Consider the following 21,702-nt stretch of genomic DNA (forward strand, 5'->3'; position numbering starts at 1 on the left):
ATTGCTTCCTTTTGATGAGTTTTTTTTGGTCAGTTCTGTTACAAAGGGCAACAGACTTGAGGAAAAATACAAGAGACAATAAATCATTGGAAAATGTGTTTATTTCACTGTTTACCTATCCTTATAAATGTTATAAGAGATCAATTTTCACTGAATATGGACAGAATATTAAACACCATTAGCTGTTTATTGACAAATACAACCTTGAAATTTTGGAATATAGAATTTACTACACTTCTTTTTACCTTCTATCTTCGAACTGCCTAGAATAATTAAACTCAACTGCAGAGAGGACTGCATAATTACTCTGAACAGACTTAGTGTCCAGTTTTAAAAATATGAGAAATCCTGTAGTGATCAATGCATAGCTACAGCTGGTTGAAGGGGACCAAATCCATTGAAGAGGTGATTTGGTTCCATTTTACCAGCTTTAGCAAAGCATTGGAGTGCAGGAAGGTTATAATTCAGTAACACATTTTTAAGTACATGAACAGTTCACAAAGAACACGTGGCTTTCTTGTGTGTTACACGTTTTGTTTCTAGTCAATGCAAATTTGAATTCCTTCACTAATTTGGAGACGGCAAAATGGAAAGCTGTGTACCGGAAAGGCCTGTACAGTATCCACGTTTGTTCCTTCCTTGAGGCTCTTTGAAAGAGTCTCAAATAAAATTATAGTTACAGTTTTAACTTTTTTCTGTCTGCAATAATGAAATTCTAGAGTAGTGACCAGAAACTGTAGTCTTACAATTTCTACTCATGTAGAGCTCCCTTGCCTCTTTATGTTAAACTTTACTGGGGAAGAAGGTTTTGGTTTCCCCCCCATGCTCCCTCCCATTCATTTTCTGGCAGGTTCCCTTTTGCAGCTGCTTTAATGCTGTAGTTGGTTACCACAAGTATAAATGTCAAGTGCTTACAATTCCATTACTATATCTCTGGTTAGTATTAACTTTTTAGGAATGATTATATAATATAGCAGAATAGATTTTTTTTTTTTTTTTACCCTATCGTATATATGAAAACATTTAATGCCAGAAAAATACAGCTTTTAAAGAATTATCTGGGGTTGCATCTGATTTCTTCTAAATTAAGGTCCTTAATACATTTGTGCATGCTCACATAACTTTGTTGTATGCTGAATTCTTTTTGAGCTTTGACTCCAGTGGGAAGTAGGGGGCAACCTTAGTTCAAGCCATTTACTAGTAATGAGTATGTCAAGTATAGTCTACATCTGTTTGTTGCATAGTCTGATGCTGGGGAGAAGATTTATGTAAATATATTCCCAACACCATGTGTCCTAATAGAAGCATAGCAGGTGTGTCACTTGGACTTAAGCATTAAAGATGGCTATAAAATTAGTTTCTATTTTTACCAGTTATACAGGAACTGTTTTACAGATACAGCTGCTCAAGTGCGCTTTTGGATGGCAATACAGTTTCATGTACTGGCCATATCGGGACAAAAAACGGCCGTGGAAAAAAAGCCGTGTAGCATTTGATAATGTCAGCATCTGTTATCCCTGTCAGTCACACAGTTGAAATGTTTGAGTTACAACTGTGTCAGCAGATGCCCAAAGTTCAGCGTGTGCTCAGTTAAAATTGAACAGCTGATCTAAGTGATGGATGTGACATTTTAGAGTGACTGGATATGTATTCTTAGAGATATGCTAACATGAACTAGCAGGAAGCAATGTCAACATATAATTTTAACTTTTGTATCACTCTGAACTGTCATTTTGTTTCAGAATAGCATTGCAGTGTTATACAAAGAAGACAAGAAAGAACACAACATGATGAATTGTTACCAAAACCTTTCAAAATAAATTTAAGCTGTTAAAAAGTTGGTCTCATTACATAGTGGAAGCCAAATCAATTGGTGGTGGGGACAGGAACTCTTCAGGAAAAGAAGTAAATGCTTAGCAATTAACCCCTCTGTAAAACTGTTGGTAATACCAAATTCCTTCTGTAAGCATGATCAAGTTCAGTAGCATCGCTCCATTTAGAAAAGCTACTACAATTTGATTTGTTTCCCACTATAAACCAGGTTTTAATTTAGATGTTAAGGTACTGTAGTCTTCATGCCAAAATATCTGCTCATAAGAGAAATAGCTTTAAAACAAATATTAATATTTTACTTAAGAAAATGGTTCTGATAAGAGAATGTTTCTTCTTGTATATATGTTGTTCTGTAGTTTCAGGTAATAAAAATAGCAGGCTATGTATAGCATTAGGTATTTGAGAATTATGTGAGTATTTAAAAATAAGATTCTCCATCTAAAAATGGTGTATTGCCTTTTTTATTTCTTTTTTTTTTCCCTACCAGACATTTTAGTAAGCACAGGGGTACAGTTAGAGTCTTTAATCTGGGCCAAATGTACCTACTTATCATGGACGTATCCTATTTAATAACTGCTTTTAGAAAGCTGCTGTCATGAATAGGAATGGCTGGATTGATGAACCGGGAGGTCTTTCCTCATATTTTAGCTTGTTCCCGAATTTGATGTTGAGTGTCTTTACTTAGGGATGGTATGTGCTGATATATTTTAATTAATACCGCTTTTAGAAATTGAAACTGTTGCAGGACTATTTCTCATGTAGTTCTTACAATTTTCTGCATGCTACAAAGTCATATTTTCCTGGCCAATTTTCTTAAATTTGGATTTAAAATAAATCTAGCTTATTTGAAAATAGTATTTAAGATAACTTACCTACTAGGTTGTAGTTGTCATTTGTGTTTTCATTTAGGAATCTGTCAATAGCTTTAATCTGCTGACTAGCAACTGTGGCCTAGAAATCTCTGTATTGTCACTTTCTGTGCATAAACCTGACACTGCACTTTGTATCGAAGAGCTCAGTGAGCATAATGAGTGCTGATTTGTAGAAAATTCTAACTTAAGTCTCATATATTAAATTGCAGAAGCTATCATACTCAATTATTTTGGCTGTCCTTTTCTCTAAATCACAGCCTTAATTTTTAGCTGTTTCTACTTGTGTCTTAGTTGCAACCTGTAGATTAAATGTTCTATGGTAGATGTAAATTTAAATACTGTCATCTGAAGTACACAGAACTGGCTGTGATTAATAGAACAATGGCTTGTTTTTAATGATACATTTTGATAATCAGGCTTTTAAGATTAGTTTAGGATCTATTAAGTGAGGAGTACTGGTAATGATAAATTTTGCAGCTGTGCTGCAATCTTAATCGGTGTGTTTCAAGGGTTCATTTCCAGCCTTGTTTTGAATTCTTTGTTTACAACTAATGTTCTGCTTATCAGCTGTTAACAAGTCTTCCTACCCACTTTTATAGTCACTTAAATTAATGTTTTGTGATTCGTTACTAACAAGTATGAGTTATTTTGGCAATACCAACTGACCCTTAGCAAGTTAATTTGTCACATGAATGTCATTCAAACAAGAGGGAAACCTGTTTCTTCCAACAGCTGTTTAGTTTCCTCTTACTGGTCGTTCTGTGCCTGCCAAAAATACATACTTCTTTACATTCCATAGCATTGTATGTTCATATGGGTACATAAAGAAGTATGTACTCTGAGCAGGTACACATAGAGTTGCTCAGCTACCTGTCAGATGAACCTGAAAAGTATTTTGCTGCTTTCCGTTGCTGTCATTACGTAAAACTCAGGCTGACAATTCTTTGGAAGAACAATGTTATGACTACCTGATGGTAGAAAATAAACTTATTATTCTATCTGAACTTTGCAATGCAATTTACCTGCACAGTGGCTTAAAGCCGGTTATAGTTCATTGTTCTGGGATGGCATGAACATGTGCTTTTCCAGATTTTTGCAGCCTCTTGCTGTTCATTCTGAGTGACCACGTTTGAGTGGAGAGTTGAATCGCTGGTAGCTTTGCAACGTGTTTTCTTGGAATTTGTAGTTGTATTCCAGTGTAAAAACTTCAGCTTCCTCCCAGGTCTTCTAGCAGATTTCCATGCTGGTGTACAGTTTGCATCTAGTGTCCTGAAGGGAAGTATAGACTCGTCTAATATGGCAGTTATGAACTTATTTTCCTACCCTCCCCAATTCTACTTCCATGCTTTTTGCATCCCATCCGGTATTCTGCAAACTCTTTGCAGGTTTATACTTATTTCCGTTGCTGTTCACAGTGGTTTAAAAAAGAAAAAATAACAGCACATGCCACCGGTGATCCTGCTTATCGTAAGGATGATGACATTGAATTAAGAAAACAACCTCTAACTGCTGTGACAGGATTTGGATTGTTAGGCCGAAGGTCACATGTGAAAGCTAATACCTATTCAACACTTCTGCAAGCAGCTTTTCTCATTTTTTAAAATTGGCACTCACCTGCTTCAGTCAAAATCTTGTCCACACTTGAAATACTTATGACAACTAAAAAAAAAACAACCCCAAACAAAAAAAAACCCAGACCCTCAAAGAAACAAACCCCAAGTTTAACCCTGTTTTGTCAGACTCTGTGCGCCTTGGTTTGGAATGGTAGTTAAATATTTGATGTACAGTACGGGTTTGACTTCTAAGGGACTGTCAGATATAGCTTATGGTTGCTTAATTTGCACTTCAGGAGTTGATTGGGGTTACAGTAACGAGTAAGCTTTGCCTTTACAGCAATAGAAGGTAAATTTTAAATAAGCTTAACAATTAGTAAATGTAACAGTCATAAGGAAAGCTGAGAGCAGAGGAAGTAAGAATTTCTGCAGCTCATGACAAAAACCTAGTGCAGCTGATAGAGAGCAAATCAGAGTGTAGCAGTAGCTAGCACAGTACTACAAGGAGAAACAGCAATGCAGCATTAGAATCACAGCAGTCACATTCTAGTTTTTAAGTAGGTTGTTTTCATGTACATCTGAGAAAAAGCACCTTGAAAATTTTGCTTAGACCTACTTGAGAACTCAGCATTGCACTACTACACTGTTTATTAGATTTTCTTTTTAAAGTTGGTAATTTTTTTAGTTGTGCATAGGAGGATAAGAATATATTTCACTGAAATGAACAATCAGTTAATGGCATTGCAGTTTTTGAGTTTATCTTCTTTAAAAAGAATTCTACCTACCAAGCAAGTTGGGGTTTTTTTGCTATGAAATTTGGGCTAATGTTGTTTTCTTTCAACCTGCTCTTTACACTACAAATGCTTGGTACTTTAACACACTCAAAATTAAGCTGTTCCCAGAGTAGAGGGATTAATATAACAATAAAAAAAACATTCTAGTAAATAAGTTATACATGCAGAAAGTCATAGGCATCCTTTAAACGTGCAGAATAATGCAGGTCTCCTGATGTTCTGTTACCTGTAAGCTTAGTATCATGCAGCATTTGCAGTTGGAAGAGAGGTAATGACCTAGAGACACATCAGCAGCAGCCATCTCATCCTGAGTGCTCTCTCACTCTATTCGCTGAATCAGCTCTTCATTACATGGGAGGGGGAGGCAAGGGGGGGCAAATGTCGGTGCGTACAGTACCTCACCACCTTAAATAGATAAAACTTAAAAGAAAAAAAAAAGCATAAAGACCGGTGCCTAATTGGCACCTGCTGCCTTTCTTGGAATGCTAAAATATGGATGATGTTGTATAGAAATTATACCTTATGTCTGCTGGACTGAGAGTTAAGACTCCAAGGATAGATGCTAGGAAGCCAAGGGAAGGTGAACTTAGCCCACTGTCAGATGAAAATAATCACAGGCAAAAAGAAAAAAAAAAACACCCAACAAAAAACCAAACCGAGCCCCCAAAAGTTGGAGTCGCTTCCAAAAAAAAAAAAAAAGGCACAAAAAAAGCGCGATCGTCTCCCCCCTCCCCCGGCAAATATTGGTTTCTTCTAGTTCCTTAGATATTGCACTGCATCTTTTCTTGCTTGAGGTTATGTTTCCAGGCTTAACTGTAGGCAGGTCTGTGTTGAAGCTACTTTCCATCTTCAGAGGTCAAGTCTGCTAGCGAGGTCAGGGCTCCCGCACGCACACTACAGAAGACACTGACCGTATTTCCCACTCAGAGGGCACGAGCAAAACTGTTACGGCTTTATAGGCAGCTAAGCATTTGAAACATGCACTCCCAGGCAAACAGGCTCTCTTGTGCCTCTCTCTTCCCTGACCATATTTAGTCAACCATTGCAAAAAATAGTCTCTCAGCTGTCGATTGTCGATCCAGCAGCGGAGGGAGCCTCTATCCGGCTCTCTGCGTATTGATTGTGCAGCCTGCACTTCCACCGCCGCTGAGCCATTTGTCCCCAGGTTTTTTTAGCACTGCCAAATAAAGCACTCTCTCGTGTTTCCAGTTAGATTTCCCAGGTTTTCACTGAGCTTGCGCTGCTACTAGTAAACCCTGATGAGGTTGTCACTATACTTAGAAACGCTGGGGGGGGGGGGGGGGGGGAAGGAGAGAGAGAGAGAGAAAAAAAAAAGGCAGCCCTGCTAGTATCAAGGCAAGGACTTCATGCAGATATAGAACAACAAATATCCTGCGCTGCCATGGTAGGTTGTGTAACCTGGTTTCTTGATCAGTGAAAAATGCCATGAGTAACAACACGCCGTTTAACCTGAGGTCTAAGCAGCTTTGTGTGCATCTAGTTTTAAGTTCTCAACTGCAAATCATACTGTTACTTTATAAATAAAAAGTTGGCACTGATTTGTGGCCCCATATTTCCATATTCAAATCAAATTAGAAATTATTTGAAAAACAGATACCTTTTGCTTTAATTAGTAAATTCATGTAATTCCATACTATTATGTTTAATAATTCTATAGTATTTTGTTTATAATGCTTAGCTATAAAATTACTTTTAAAAAATAAATGTATGTGTAAATTAGGTACTACTGTTCTTTGAAAATGCTCAAATATTTTAGAAGAAAAGAATAAAAAAAAAAACAAGTGAACAGCTCAATCCTTTAATCTGACTTTCATGTGTACAAAATTGGCCTATAACAAGACCAATAACTATGCATTCAAAATAGGAAAAGGGGGATTTTTGTATTCATAGGGAGTATATGCAATGTTTTCTTTAGAAAAGAATAAAGTAACTGAAATTTAGCCATTTAAATACAACAATCAGGAACCCAAATCCTTCAAGACTTTCTTTATATTTTTCAGACAAAATGCTTTCTGTTGCTCAGGAGCAAGAAGAGTGAAAAAGCTGAAAATCTCTCAATCTAAAATTAGACAAACTTATTAAATGAAAAGGTCATCTCAATGAATATTGATGTAATTAGTAGTTACTAATATTTTAAAGAGCAGTAATGTAGGGTAGAGGGTGAATTGCAAAGTCCTGAACAGATCACTGTCTTGGACTTATACTTTCCTTGCTTCCTCTTTTTATGTTGACTTTGTCCTGTGCTTTAGCTGCTTACCATGTAACTTCTGTTGCAGTGTAGCTTTCTGGTAAAAGTCACATTTTTGCATTTATCTTTCTTCAATTTCATAATCATACACTGAAGACAAAATTGTTGTGTAAGATCTAGGCTAATACAGGTTACATTTTTGTGAATTCCATGTAAATGTATATACCTCATTGTTTCTTTAGTTTCATGTATATTGAAATCAATTTTTCAAATACCAAGAGATACTTGAAAATACTGAGAGACAAAAAGGAGGAGACAGCCTGCTTGCTTCAACTTATGCTAACTGAGCCATCAGTCAGATATGAAGTATTAAACTCTAATTTCATGGGACAGAGTGCTCAGTAATACCAGTCTAAGGTATTAATCTGTTCTTTGTTACTTGTTCCTGAGGGGTACTTCCTTCTTTGTTTGTCCAGCGTAACTCCCTGTGCTGCGCAGCGAGTGTGTTGTGAACCAGATCAGGGAAATGATTTGGCTTGAAGTTGTGTGCTGATGTGCACTTAAGATCATATCGTTGCCAAAAATAGGACTGTCCTGCTCCTGTGTTACTTCTTGCACTATGCTGGTACAAATATTTTTTTGGCTTCACAGTGAGCAGGCTTGGAGTACTATTCTGTATAAGAAATAATCCAACAAAAAGGGATGACTTTTTAGATGCCGTGTTGGGACCGCTTTTTTTGTTTCTTGAGCAGAGGTGGACAAGAATGGGATTAGTAAAAAGTAATCTTGCTTCTAGTTGTGTTTTAAAATGCATGTCATATTATGGAAGCTGTCTTCAAATCTGTTCTGTTCCTTCAACTGTTTAACAGGAAACAGATGAACAGGCTTAGCTGAGCCAGGGGTGGGAATAAGTGGAGAAGAAGGTGTGTGTGGGAATACTTCAAGCCAGGATTGCTCTAAAATATATTATGAAACCATGTCACACTGGACAGTGGAAAGCTGACCTGAGGGAGGAGAATGGCAGGGGAGTAGAGGAACTTGTAGCAGAAAGTGCACTGAATCATTACAACCCCTAGAAATATGATTCCTGATAAGTTTATGCTGATCTAAGACTTTGCTTCTGGAAGGGGCAGTCTGCCCTCCCTGCAACTCTAGCTTCATCATTTCCTTATTCCTATCACTTCTAGTGATCATGAAGTCACAGGGTAAGTTAGATTATCTCATTGATCTGTCTGAAAGCAAACTTGCCAAATCGAGAGTCTGGCACGTTGCTTCACTCACTAGACAGTGACGTGTCTGTAGAGCTGACATAATGCAGGAATTGAAGTGCAGGGAAGAGTGGGATTGTGTCTTTCAGTAGCAATTTAAGTTAAATGTGCTTATGCTGATTGTGAAGTAGTCTCTCTATTTTTTTTTATGCCTAAGTATCTGTTCTTTAAAAAAAAAAAACAGAAAAACCCCAAAAGGCCAAACAGACAAAACCACCCCACCACCATCCCACAAACTCCCAACCTTTCCCCTTTAAGTCATTCTGCAGTCAAATTGCAGTTGGTAGCAGATAATCCTCTCTAGTTTTTCTTCACATATTTTTTAAGCAGGGTGGAAGGATGCCTTTGTAGTTAAGAATGTTAAATCTGGAATCTTTTCTATACCATGAGGTGCTAGTTTCTTCTTGCTTACAAGTACTTTTGTCTTGGAGATTTTTCAAATAAATCCATTATTGTATGCAGCATTCTCAGGTAATGCTGGTGAGCATCTGTAAAAATTCTATGAGTAAAATACTGCGTAAGGAAAGATATTTTATATGTAGGTTGATAATAATAATATACCATATGTTAAAACTTTTGGTCATAACAATGTTTTGGTGTTTTTTGTATTTCTAATGTTGGTAACTGGTATTGAAACAACTGCTCTATCTAGCTAAAAATTAATTAGTGTATTGTTCAGATCTGCGATACATTTTGTTGCAAATATAAAATTCATGCTGTTGAATTTGCATTCTGCTATTATTTATAATTTAAATACATCACATTGTATTTAAATTAACTTAACTTACTTAGCATACCACACCACATATGTTAAGCTGTGGTTCCAGACTCTCTAAAAACCTGAATTAAAAAAAAAAAAAAAAAAAAAAAAAGCAAGCTCGTGTGGCAAGGTCAAATTAAAGTTGCATTCAGCAGCAGCGTTTTCTGTTACTCTTCTACATCTCAAATTAAATGTAACGCAGTATAAGTGGGTGTTCTTTCTACCAAATCACTTCTAACTATTAGAGCCTGGACTGTCATTTTATGGGGCTGAATTATGGTGGGCTTCATAAGTCAGTGTACCCCCAACAGTTGGGCCTGGGAAAGCAACAAATACCTTGATCTCAGCCCGCTATACACCCATGTGCTTTCTCACTACCTTTTATACTGAGCAGGTGTTTAGCTCCTATGAAAGAAGAACTAGTATTGTCACCCCCTTCAAAGCTTTACAGACCACTTCGTCAAAAATTTTCACTGAAGTTTTTCTTTTGTTGTCCCACCTAGAAAATTTCAGAACTTGCAAAAGATCATCCAACTGAAAAAGGCCTGGGCTAATCTGAAAATACTGCAGACCAACAAATGCCAAAGCTTACCTGTTACAAAATTTTTTTTCATTAATAATACTTTGGTAATAATCTTTAAATAACATAGCCATGATGTAATTTCAGTGTTTCAATAAGAGTTTTAAGCATCTTATCAATAATCTTTGCACCTACTCAATTAGCCATGTAATCTGTACAGTTGAATACACTGAAGACGATATTCTGAAGAGTTTTCTTCAGCTGATTTAATGGTCAGGGTTACTGTTAGATTTGCTGATTTCTTCATCTTTTCAATACAATTACAGTGAAAGTAGCCTGTGGTCTATTTTAATGTATACAAGGTAAAAGCAAGTTTTCAGGACCACATCTGTGTTGTGGTCCTGAAAATGGAGCAGTACAACTCGGCTTCTTCATTAATACTTTGTGTGGAAAAGTGAATCAAGAATTACTGTGTAATTGCAATGCAACATTAATTGACTAATATGACTTTTTATGATACAATGCATGCCCGTTTCAGTGAGTACTGTTCTGAATGGTAGCCACTTAGCTGTCAAAATTTTGGCAGCAGCTCTAGAAAATCCTGCAAAATAGAATAGCTGTAGGAAGGAAGGCTGCAGTGTGAAGGAACAGGATCTTGTGCATTGAAAGAAACTACCTCTCAGCTAAAGCAAAGGAGGATGCAGCCACTGAGCATCATAAGCATTTGCTATTTGTAGCATAGTAATATCTTGCAGAATTTTAAGATATCACATCTATAAAACAGTCCTTCCATCCTGCTGTCCAGTAATTTACCACAGTATGGAAGAGAGAGATGTGGTCTCTAACTTGCATAAGCAGAAGCAACTGAGGAGTAGCTACTGGCCCTCTGATGCTTCGCTGTGAAAAGGTAAAAATCTATTACACATAGAAGCTGTTTGTTTGTTTTGTTGGTCCTTCTGTTTTTTCAGTAGGACCAATGCATTTTAAGAGCATCCAAAAATGTAGCAGGTATCTCATTGATATGAAAGCAAGATGCAGTCTTAGCCCCCAAATATTTTACAGTTGATGATGACTTCAGATGAAAATTTTCCTAGTATTTGACAGCAAACTAAATAGGAAAAGATTTGAAAGAGGATCTGGTAAGGCTGGCACTCTTGCAAATATTAGAGTGAGTGAATTTTTTCATAGTATACAAAATATTAAGTCAATTTATTGCTTTTCTCTCAAAGATGAGAGGTGTTAAAGAAATGGCAACAATAATGTTCATGAAGTATGTTCACTTCTCGATGCATCTGTTAAAAGTGTGTGAATGTACTTTAAATTTTATTTTATTATCTGTGGAGTTGGCAGTTTCCTTATGTCCTTACTGAAAAAAAGGATATCAAATATAATCTGAGTTGGTTAGGACAGTTCCTTGTTTAGTGACTAGGGCTACTTTGGAGACAAACTGGCTATAATTAGAGAAATGCACATTTGAGTGTTGGTGCCTTCCCATAGTGTTCCTCAAGTTGTAGTTACAGTTGTAAAAAAAAAAAAAAAAACAAACAAACAAAAAAAAAAACCAAAAACCCCACACTTCTGACCTTGGGTTTTTTCTTAGGTCATTGTTGCCCCACCTTTTACTGGTCACTTACAGTGGTCATATTGCTTCTGTCAGTCATAAGGAATTTTCAGGTATTTTTTGTTTTGCTTTTTCGATGATCCACAGTAGATACTCTAGAGCTTTATGGGGTCTTTAGAAACACTGAGCCTGGCAGGTGAAGATAAAGAGCTTACATGTCACGATACCCTGTGGGAAGCCACTATAGAAAGTAGACCAGCTTGTTGTGCTGCTGGTATCGTGTGCTCCTGAGGTGTGCTCTGTATCAGCCCAGCTTTCTGAAGAGCTGGTGTGCCCAGGTACAGTACAGGTATGATGCAAACCACAGTGCTCCAGACTTGCTCCCTCTCTAAGGCAGCTAGAAACAGTTCTGATGTTGCGAGCTAGAGACATACTTATATCCTAGGTTTGAAAATGCATCATTTCATTACAAAATAAATGATGTTTGTCAATGCAACTAATATTTGTTTATTTTGCCACATTTCTTAAAGCTTTGGTAACTTGTGTTTTACTAAATTATATCCTTAATTTTGGAAACTCCTGCATAAGTGAATCTCTCAAAGAATTAATTTTGGTGGTTCCCCCCCAATATTCTAGTCTTTTTTCCTAGCGAGTGACAGAGCTGTAGAAGGTGTTATGAATAGAAGCTGAGCAATGGTTCACAATGAGCAATGTACAATCTGTTAAGTGTTGTTGTCTTATTTTGCTGTGTTATAAGTGATTTGGACTGTGAGGAAGTGAGAAGCTTAGTCCTGCCAGGAAAACAAAAAAATCCTAAGAGGTTGAGAATGGTTTCTTGTTTATTTGCTTACTTCAAGAAAGCTGTGATTATGATGGAGTCTAGAAAGACCAAGATAACCCACAAACTGCAAAATGCATTCGGTTCCTGGCCAAGTCCTTATGTCCACTTTGCGGAGGACAAACCTCCAGAGCAGACTGGCTGTGGATGCTCCACATAGCAGTTCGTCATGGGTCTCCTGTGGGCCCGAGTGATCCTGCGGCCTGAAGATGCAGTTGCTTACTTGTGGTTCCTTCAGGCACTCTGAATCTGGGGGAAAAAAGCGACTGTTACCCTGCAACTGCCAAGATGGTGTATTAAGTGTGAAACTGAGGATTTATGTTGTGTACTCAGTGCAGTAGCAGGAGAACATGGAGACACTTAAGAAGTCAGGGTCTGTTAGGTTAGCATCCAAGCAGTGTGTGAGAATGTGACGGATGCGCTCGACCCCTTAACCAAACTAGCAGTAGTTTGGTACCTCCAAAGGAGGTAAAGGCCTGAGCTGTAGCCGGGCCAAGAACTCCTCTAGTGTCGCCCTGTTCTCCAAAAACCCACAAAGGAACAGAGTAACACAGTAAACATCAATACATATGAGTTTGGAACACCGATCATGCAATTAACACATAAATAACAGGTGGCTTTTCCAAGACTCATTCATCAAGGAACAAAGTTAGTTGTGGGTACAAGGAGTCTCATGCCTACCTTTCCATTGCATGTGATTTGACTACGAGCCAACCACTTTATCCCATAAATATGACAGCCTAAGTGAGCCTTTTTTGAGCTCTCCCTGCTAAGCAGCGTGGCTGCACAGCGGTGATCTCCCCTTGAGTTGGGACACCTCTCAAGGTTGCTCCTTGAGGCAGAGAGACCTTTTGCCAATGACAGATCTGTGGTAAGCGACCAGTATCGTGCATAACCTCCTAGTATGGTAACTTTGATTTTTGTCTTTGGTAACTTTGATTGCATGCTGAATTGATAAATTTTGCATATATAATCCCTTAGACATAAACCGTTGTCCAAGTCTGACACTAGGATTGGACCTAGCCGCACCTAAGCTCCATCAGGAGTTTAGAAAGCAAGGGGGTCTACTCTGAACCTCGTGACTCAATGGGAGGGTCCTCCATACCCTTTTGTATCCCTGGTCTCTCTGTGAATCAAACTTGAGCGTAACCCAATTCTCCTTAGTATGTTTCTTCCATGCAGTAATAAATAGAGTGAACCTTGCCATCGAACTTTAAGTCGCACTTCTACAACATCATATTAAAACCACTTTTGTTAATACCTTTGACAGTAATTTTTTTTTTAAGCAATATAAATCACTCATTTGTGACAAGGAAGGAGTGCACTTTCTTACTGGTATGGTCATCTACCTCATGGACTCTTACTCTTACAGGGCTCACTGGAGTGAGCTATCCCCAGAACCACAGCTTTTTGTTTGTTTTATAGGAAACTTGTTGGCTTACTCTAAAAGAGAGCTTAGGAGTGAATAGCACTTATGCGGTGTGGATGTTCAAGGTAACAGATTATTGGAATGAATTAGGAGCTCAGTTATTACTTGACAGTGCAGTCATTGCTATCTGTTGAGAATATTTTTAAGTAAAAGCTGAGAGGCTCATTTTATGAGGATATTTCTGAGGCTTATTGAGATCCCATGTTTTCAATATCAGGTGGCTAATGAATTGTTTAATTCAGTTATAGTGTCTGCCTTGCAAGGCATTCTGTGACTGAGTGGTACCACTTGCATTAGCTAGTGTTACTTGGATTTTTAAAGTTTGAGTTTTGTGAAGAAGCTCTGTTTCTCCTGTAAATAGCATGTTTCTTCAACGGTAAGGAAAGATCAGATGACAGAAGAGGTTTCCTGGCACAAGATTATAACAGTTTCTGGTTTTCTGTTTGTCTCTGAGGAACTGTCGTAAGGGAGCTGCATGTGCTGTTTATAAAGATAAGACAATAACAGAATGAAGTTTGATTACTTACCTATTCCAAAAGCTAAGTGAGGACAGGTGAACTTAAGAAAAGTATATTTCTGAGGGAATACAAGATAGAACAATTTGTTTATCTAGTGCTGTGTTATTAATGCCCTTAACACTGCAGTCTTTGGACTTCATGGAATTTAGGCTGCTTTAATACTCTAGTAATCGAGTTGCTTTTCCTCACCCTTGAATTTGAGGTGGAAGATGATAAATCCCCTTCCTTTGGTAGGCATCTTGGTGAGCACATATAGAAGTGGGGTGGAGTAATAGACACTGCCATGGTATGTTATACTTGGCCACTATCTGTTATGAAAATATTCCACTAATCGCTTTACAGTTTCAGCATTTATTTTGTTTGTGCCTAGGAGGTCTTACTCCAGTTTTATCTCAGAAACTGAAAGTCTTAACTGTTACAGCCAATCGCATCAGTTTGTAAAGTGATGATTTTAAACAAAGCTAATGCAGGGAACTTGCTCATTAAATAAGTAAAGGATGCTATAAGGATTTTGAGGGAGAACAACTTCTGTCATCTATGTTTCAGAATTTGTGTGAATTCTTCTTTTTAAGGTAATGTTTTACTGCTAGATAATATTGTTCTGAAAAAATCTGATTCCTCCACTCTGTTTCGGGTATTGTATGGTTTGCTTGTATGCTTTAACTAGAAGGAACTGAACATGAGATTATTAGCTTTGGAACTGTCGGTATAGCTTTTCACCTACTTTCTCTTTTTGAAGAAATACTAACGTTATTTGAGCTACTACTACTTTGTAGTTCTGAGAATGAATATTGTTTTACTGTTATCCTGTTGTCATTCAACAAATACATTATATGTGCATTTATGCCATCTCTGCATATTTATTTCAGTGCAATGCGTGTATTGTTGTCCAAGTTACCACGACCGTGGATTGTTGACGAGAAAAAAGATGATGGTTACACTGCCTTGCATCTAGCAGCTCTGAATAATCATGTGGAAGTGGCTGAACTACTGGTGCATCAGGTAGGACTCTTCTCAGGAGGATTTAAATGTCATACTTCAGTTAACCATCTGATGTGAAAACAGTTTGCTTTTTCACACCTGCAATCCAATGCAGAAGCGATGGAGCAGGGAAGGACACACGGTGAGCTCTAAAGGTCAAACTTGCCTTTGAGATCATTGCGATGGCCTATTGGTGCAGGGGGACTGGAAAATTTGATACCTAGTTTGATTCAACAGATCAACGTCTGTGCAGTGAATAATTAAAGTACTTAATCACTTCTGCTCTCAAATCTCCAAACTAGGAATCGTATTCGGGGTCGTATTCAGTGCCCTAATGGACTGACTGCCTTGCCTGTAGATGAATTGCTGGGATGACAATGCGCTAATGCTTTGAATATTTTTCAGGGCAATGCTAACCTGGATATCCAGAATGTTAACCAGCAAACTGCTCTGCACCTTGCCGTTGAACGACAGCATACACAAATTGTTAGGGTAAGTATCTTATTTGCAACAAGCCATGTGGTTAATGGTACTTGATTCAAGCTGATTGTAGCTGTTAAGACATGAGTACTTCATGAACCTTTAAAAAATTATTTAACAATATGTAGCCATTGAATGTTTGTATGATTAATTTTGATCAATTCGGAAACCTGCCAACTTGCTCAGAAGGTCAGTCAGCACAGCAATATGAAGGACGTTTCAGGAATGCTAAATTTCTGTACACCTACATTCTGGTTTCCTCTATGCAGTTGCCAATACCAGCATCCCTCCTTGTTGAGTTAGGGAGAACATGTTCTTCTGTTACTTGTCTGAGTCTTGTGGTCCCATAATAGGACCTTCAAATAGTATTTTTGATGCCTTTTGTTGTATGAGTAATTATTCTTGCTCATAGCTTTTGCAAATTGTAGCTAAGTGAAACATCTTTTTATGAGTTTTAACTACTTTTCAGTCTTCTAAGTGTGTAACTTCCCTTGCTCTTAGCTTGGGGGGGCTATAAGCAGTAACAAAAATACCTTAGCAGTGAAAGTAATGCTATTGCTGTTTTTTGCTCGCATGGTTGCAAAATCTAACAAAACTTTGTTACTGGCAGAGGAAACGGGCAAGCTGTGCCAGACTCCCATTCTGGCCTGGGTGCACTGTCCATAGAGGACCTATGTGACTTAGTGTTTGGATTGCTAGCATGGGCTGTTGAGGCTCAGAGGGAGCGCTCACTGCTGTAGGAGATGTTTTCTGTGAGTGAATATATCAACCTGGCCTTGGCCCTCTGTGTAAATTTTTTAAATTTGTCTTTGTAGAGTGAGGGTCGTGTTATATTAAAAACTGTCTCTTATTCAGGCCACAGAGAATTGTCCCCCCTATGCAGACCTATATCTGCGGTTCGGTTTAGCGTTATTTTGCCGTAAGGTTTCTCCATCTCCAAGGGTTGATGGATGTGATCCCATTACAGTGAAACATGTGATATGGCCCTATATCTGGAACTGCTTGCTACCAAAAGAATGGTTTCCTAGAGTCAGTGTCACTTGCATCCTGCAAGCTATTCGGCAGCTATATTTGGTGAGCTGCCCTTCTGGAAGTGACACGGTACCTGGGAATACAATACTAATGTAGCAGATGAGCAGGAAGGTAGGCATGTAGAAGAACTAGTATGTGTATTGGACTGAGTGTGCTTATATCCAAGAATGTTTAAGTGAATGACCCTGTAGAGTATCCGTACTTCAGAGTTGGATTAACTTTGAGAAGTCCTAAAATAACTCATGCAGCCATGCAAAGAACATGTTGGCTCTGTATTTCAAAATTAATTCCTATTGGGTACCTTCCAGGGCGGGGTTGTACCCTCAGGCATCTATGGAATAGTGGTCAAAGGTAGCAGGGTTCTTTTAAAAGCCCTGCTGCCATGACAAAGGGTGGTGGTTTGCTTTTTTTTTTTTTTAACTTCTGCAAAGGAATTTCCATGGTAGCCAAGGATTCCAGGTTGCTCTGAAAAGAGTTCTTGTATAGGTTTTGTTCCAGGAAAAACTCTTAAGCAGTAAATAGCTAGGGGCAGATACAAGATATGAATATGAGAAAGAAAAATTGGGCCAGAATAAGTCCATTTAGAGAGTGTAAGAAGTTGGGGGGAGACTGTTGCAACTATTATCTGGTTTTCTTGGTTTCACTTGTGGAAGAAAAGGTTGGGGAAAATGGTAAGCTGCAGTCAATTACAGACAGGTATTTCCTTGAAAATTAAGTTCTGAATTCCTTTAAAGCTATTTTCATTTTAGCTTTTTCTAGATCTGAAATTCTGTGGTTCCAAGAGGCTGAGATCCTTGTAAGCATGCAGATTCTGAAGACGGAGATCCCACATCATGTATTCCTGTTTCTAGGCTACGACTTTTGTCTCTGCTGCTAATCTGAATTTTGCAGAGTAGCAAAAGCTCAAAACTAAAGTTAAAACCTCAGCTGCTATCTACAGGTTTCTGAGTAGTGACAATGACAGGGTTTAATTTTTAGGGGCAATTGTTGTTTGTCAGCATGCATTGATTTGTTTCATTTAACAGCATCTTTAAGAAAGTTCTGGTGCATCGAATTATGGGAGGGCTGTATGCAAAGGCAATATGAATAGGAGGGCCTGTACAGCCTTATGCTTGCTTTTCATGTCATGTGACCTGGAACGTGTGTCTAAAATTAGCCTTAAAGATGAGTCTTACAGCTCATTACTTTCCAAAGTGTTCTAAGATAGTATTTAATAGTGTCAGTGGGTTTTATGTCTTCTGCTGAATGAGGATGAACCTAAGTACATGCTTAACTACTTTGCTAATGGGAGGATACTGTAAATTAAGTTGTAAAGTTTAGCATGGTGTGAAAGCGGTGATTTTTGTGGTCATTGAAACCTAATAGTGAAGAATATGTACATATCTAAAGTATTGCCCAACTGTTCTGTTTCTGATATATTGCTGTAAAATGTTACCTTGTTTGCAGGCTATCTTGTAAGAATTAAAGGTTTTGAACAGTAGAAAGAATCCTCTAAAATAGCATCTCTCGTAACACTCCCTCAGAGCATGGGCAAGCATTAGGCTTCTGCTGAAATAAGCTTGATATTTGAAAGAGGTAAATGCTTCAGTTGAGGGCTGAGCTCCATGTATGGCAAATAAATTTAAATAAACTCAACTGTGAATTGTAGCAAGATAAAAGAATTTGGACCTCCTGCAGCATCCTACAGCCTAGTTTCACTGAAATTATTTTTAAAAGGAATAAATAGCTTTTTTTTGTGTTTTAAATTGTTTTTTCTCTTGTTTCAGCTCTTAGTCCGTGCAGGTGCTAAGCTGGATATTCAGGATAAAGATGGGGATACTCCCCTGCATGAAGCCCTGAGGCACCACACTCTGTCACAGCTCCGCCAACTCCAAGACATGCAAGATGTGGGCAAGGTAGATACTGCTTGGGAGCCATCAAAGAACACAGTAAATAAAATGCATTTATTTATTCCTTTTTTTTCCTGCACATTTGTCTCTTTGTCTAGTTTGTCTAGTTCTGTACTGTTGAACTGGTTTTTGGCAGCATAAGTTTGCATAGACATTCTGCATTAGACTGCAGTGTAGGCAGAAATCATATTGTTATATGTGGCTTTTCACATGTAGTCATTGTCTTTGTTAAAGAAAAATATGGGTTATTTAGTTCAAAATATTTCTACAAATCTGTCTTCCTTAGTGAACATGTGTGGCTGCCAAAAACTCAAAAGTAGCTTTTTAGGAAAGAGAAATAACCAGTATTACAGTACAGAATAAGACTAAAATTATGTTTTCTGTGATTCAACATCTTGCATGTCTTTGTAGCTTTAATTGTTTAGTTGCTTCTATAACCTTCTGAAAGTTTATTCTGTTAGAACAAGGCATTCTTGATCTTTGTATGTTTATTGTTTTGTATTTTTCTGACAGAGTTCATTTCAGAAATTGTGCTGTAGTAAGGAAATAGTCAAAGAAACTCCAGGTACTAAAGGTCAAAATGTTTTATTGAAAAAAGAAACGCTCACACCCAAAAAGCTGTGTGAACATCATATGCAAAAATGAAATTTATATTTTGCTGATAGGCAAAGGAGAAATAAAATTTTGGAGTGATTGGGATTGAGAAAAACAACAATTTTGTCTTTAAATATTAAAGATGCATAACATAACAGTGGGTCAGATTTGCTGAATCATTAGTTACCAGTGTCATAATGTTTTGTCTAATTTTAAGTGTGGGTGGTAGGTTTTTGCATTTCATTCAAAAAAAACCCCCCACCAACGTTATTAAAAAGCCTTTGTTCAAAACAGTAATTCTACTGTACAACAAATGTTTTTCAGACTGGTTACTTAATCTCACTGAAATACACTGGAATAAGCTTTGAAAAGAGATTTAAAATATGACTGGCATATGTAAGAAAATGCTTGTGTCCTTTTAAGTGAGAGGAGAAAAGCAATTACAGCTCAGTTGTTTCCATGATCTGAAATGGACTCTGTGAGAGGTGGCCAAAATACTTTGTGTGCATGTATTTAACTGTGAAATGCATGAACAGGAGATAAATACTTTTTCTGTGATTCAGCATTTCATAAATAGGTTTCTCTGATGCCCGTCTTATTAGTGGCATCCACAATAAAACTAGAGTTGTGTTTGGAGTTTTTAACACAAGAAGTGGAGTTCTCTTCTACTGCCTTTTTAAATTTTAGTTTGGGGGGATTTTCTATTTCAAAGAGTAAGTTTTTCTTCTAATTTCATTTGAGATGTATCCTTGGTTAAAAAAAATAATTACACTTTTGGCTTATTTCTATTGAAATAATAATTAAAAACAAAGGGCAGGGGGGAAGACACCACAACAAGCAAACAAACAAATCCCTGCATGATTGTATCTCTGATCACCTAAAAATGTTCTGATTTTTTTAAAAAAAATCATGATCAGCCAGTACCTCCTATGTTAGCTTGATCACACTATTGGTCATCTTTTTGCCCTTTGTTTAGCTGCATAGAAATTTTTTTGCCAAACTAACAAATTTGGGAGGTTTAAATGGTGTGGAGAAGATACGTGCCCCCAGAGAAGAGGTGGAAACTTGCTGATTTTAATTTTATGTGACAGCAACATAAGATGTGGCTGAAATGTAAACGATGGACTAAAGCCTGGCTAAAATATACCTGAAAACACTTTAAGATGATCAGCAGATCAAACTATCTTGAAAATGTTGTTTTGTGGAAAATAGTAAATGAGAACAATACTTGTACCTATCTACCTTTATTTAAATAAAGGTAATGTAAAAATGCTATAACTAGGTTTTACCAGTAAACAGTTTTAATAATAAGTCACCTTTGGCCCAAAATCATATATAAAAAAAAGACAGGATCTAGGCTGCTAAAGTATGTGCAGGCATCTGGACCTTTAAAGCTATCCAAGGACACATTTGTAATTTGTAATTGCAAATACAGGTGATGGATAATAGAGGATAAGTAGGATTAATAATTTAATCTGGGAAACAGAAAGGCTTTCTTTTTTGTGAACATGATGACTTAAGTTAAACTGATGGAATCTGTATTTTTTTTTGATTAATTTTTATGAATTCCTTTAAAGATTGGGAAAACATGTCAGATTCCTTTAGTCTATGTGATGGCAAATCTGATATGTAGATCTTTAGTATTTTAGAGCTCATTTTTGCTTGGCTAAATTTTAATTAACTTTGGGCTACTGTCCTGAAGATGCCAACCTACTGAGCCGTGTGGGGTGGTGCTTTGTAGTATAGTACTTCAACAAATAATGATTTCTTTTTTTTTTTCAGTTGAATAAACTGAAAAATAACAAAAATTTCACTTGCAGGATTTTAGTTGTTTTTCATATTTGATAAAGTTGGTTGGACAGCAACTTCATTGAAATTTTACCGTTTGTTACTTTTTGCTTTGAGCTTGGTTTAAAATACAAAACAAACTTTTTGCTGATATCATGACCTTATTTCATAAGTGGAATTATATGGAATGAGTTCTTTAGCATTGATTTTTAGTAGTTCCTTTTGAATGTTAACATTGCTTAATGTTAATAATTGCTTAGTTGCAATGTTGCAGTTAATGGCTTAACATTGTAATAACTAAACCAATTTTTGTCAGGTTTCTTCAGCTGTTTTTTGATAGACTATTTAAAATGCATGTAATGAACAATCTTGATGGTACACAAAGCCCTACGCATTTTAGGCATCAATCTGAAAAACATTTCTGTCTTCAAGTGCTGTGAGCGGTGAACCCTATTTCTTTAAATAATGTTGAAGTTTTTCATCCAGCATGTTGCGATGATTGTACAGCTGGGAGGAGGAGAAATTTTCTGAAGTACAGTCCCCACCACCACAAAAAAGTCATTTCAGTTGCTTTGTTACAGATGGAGTATTCCTTGGTCTAGGGTACTTTTTATTCTAAATAAACGTATTATTCCCCAGACTCATTTAGTGTAATTTATTTTAATATAGGTATCTTTCAGACCCTTAAATGCTTTTAAGATTCAAAATGATACCACTGCCTAAATCCTAAATTAAACTAAAGAAACTAATGGAAGTCAGTTAGGTGTTTACAGTTTCAAAGAT

General features: G+C 37.2%; 1 protein-coding gene across 7 annotated transcripts in view; it reads left to right on the forward strand.

Moving 5' to 3' along the window:
• MIB1 (MIB E3 ubiquitin protein ligase 1) overlaps window positions 1–21,702 on the forward strand; it is an 86,136-nt gene that overhangs the window by 43,479 nt on the left and 20,955 nt on the right. For 6 of the 7 annotated variants that reach the window (XR_012774433.1, XR_012774435.1, XR_012774434.1 and 3 more), the window contains exons 13-15: window positions 15,025–15,157; window positions 15,542–15,628; window positions 18,415–18,576. Coding sequence is in view for 3 of the 7 variants with exons in the window: in XM_075494472.1 (XP_075350587.1) it covers window positions 15,025–15,157; window positions 15,542–15,628; window positions 18,415–18,576 (382 nt within the window). In the remaining 4 variants the exon portion in view is untranslated. The remainder of the gene's footprint in view (window positions 1–15,024; window positions 15,158–15,541; window positions 15,629–18,414; window positions 18,577–21,702) is intronic. The other variant, XM_075494473.1, reaches the window with a different exon arrangement.

This window comes from Mycteria americana, chromosome 2 (genome assembly GCF_035582795.1).
Source record: "Mycteria americana isolate JAX WOST 10 ecotype Jacksonville Zoo and Gardens chromosome 2, USCA_MyAme_1.0, whole genome shotgun sequence".
NCBI classification, from domain to species: Eukaryota; Metazoa; Chordata; class Aves; order Ciconiiformes; family Ciconiidae; genus Mycteria; species Mycteria americana.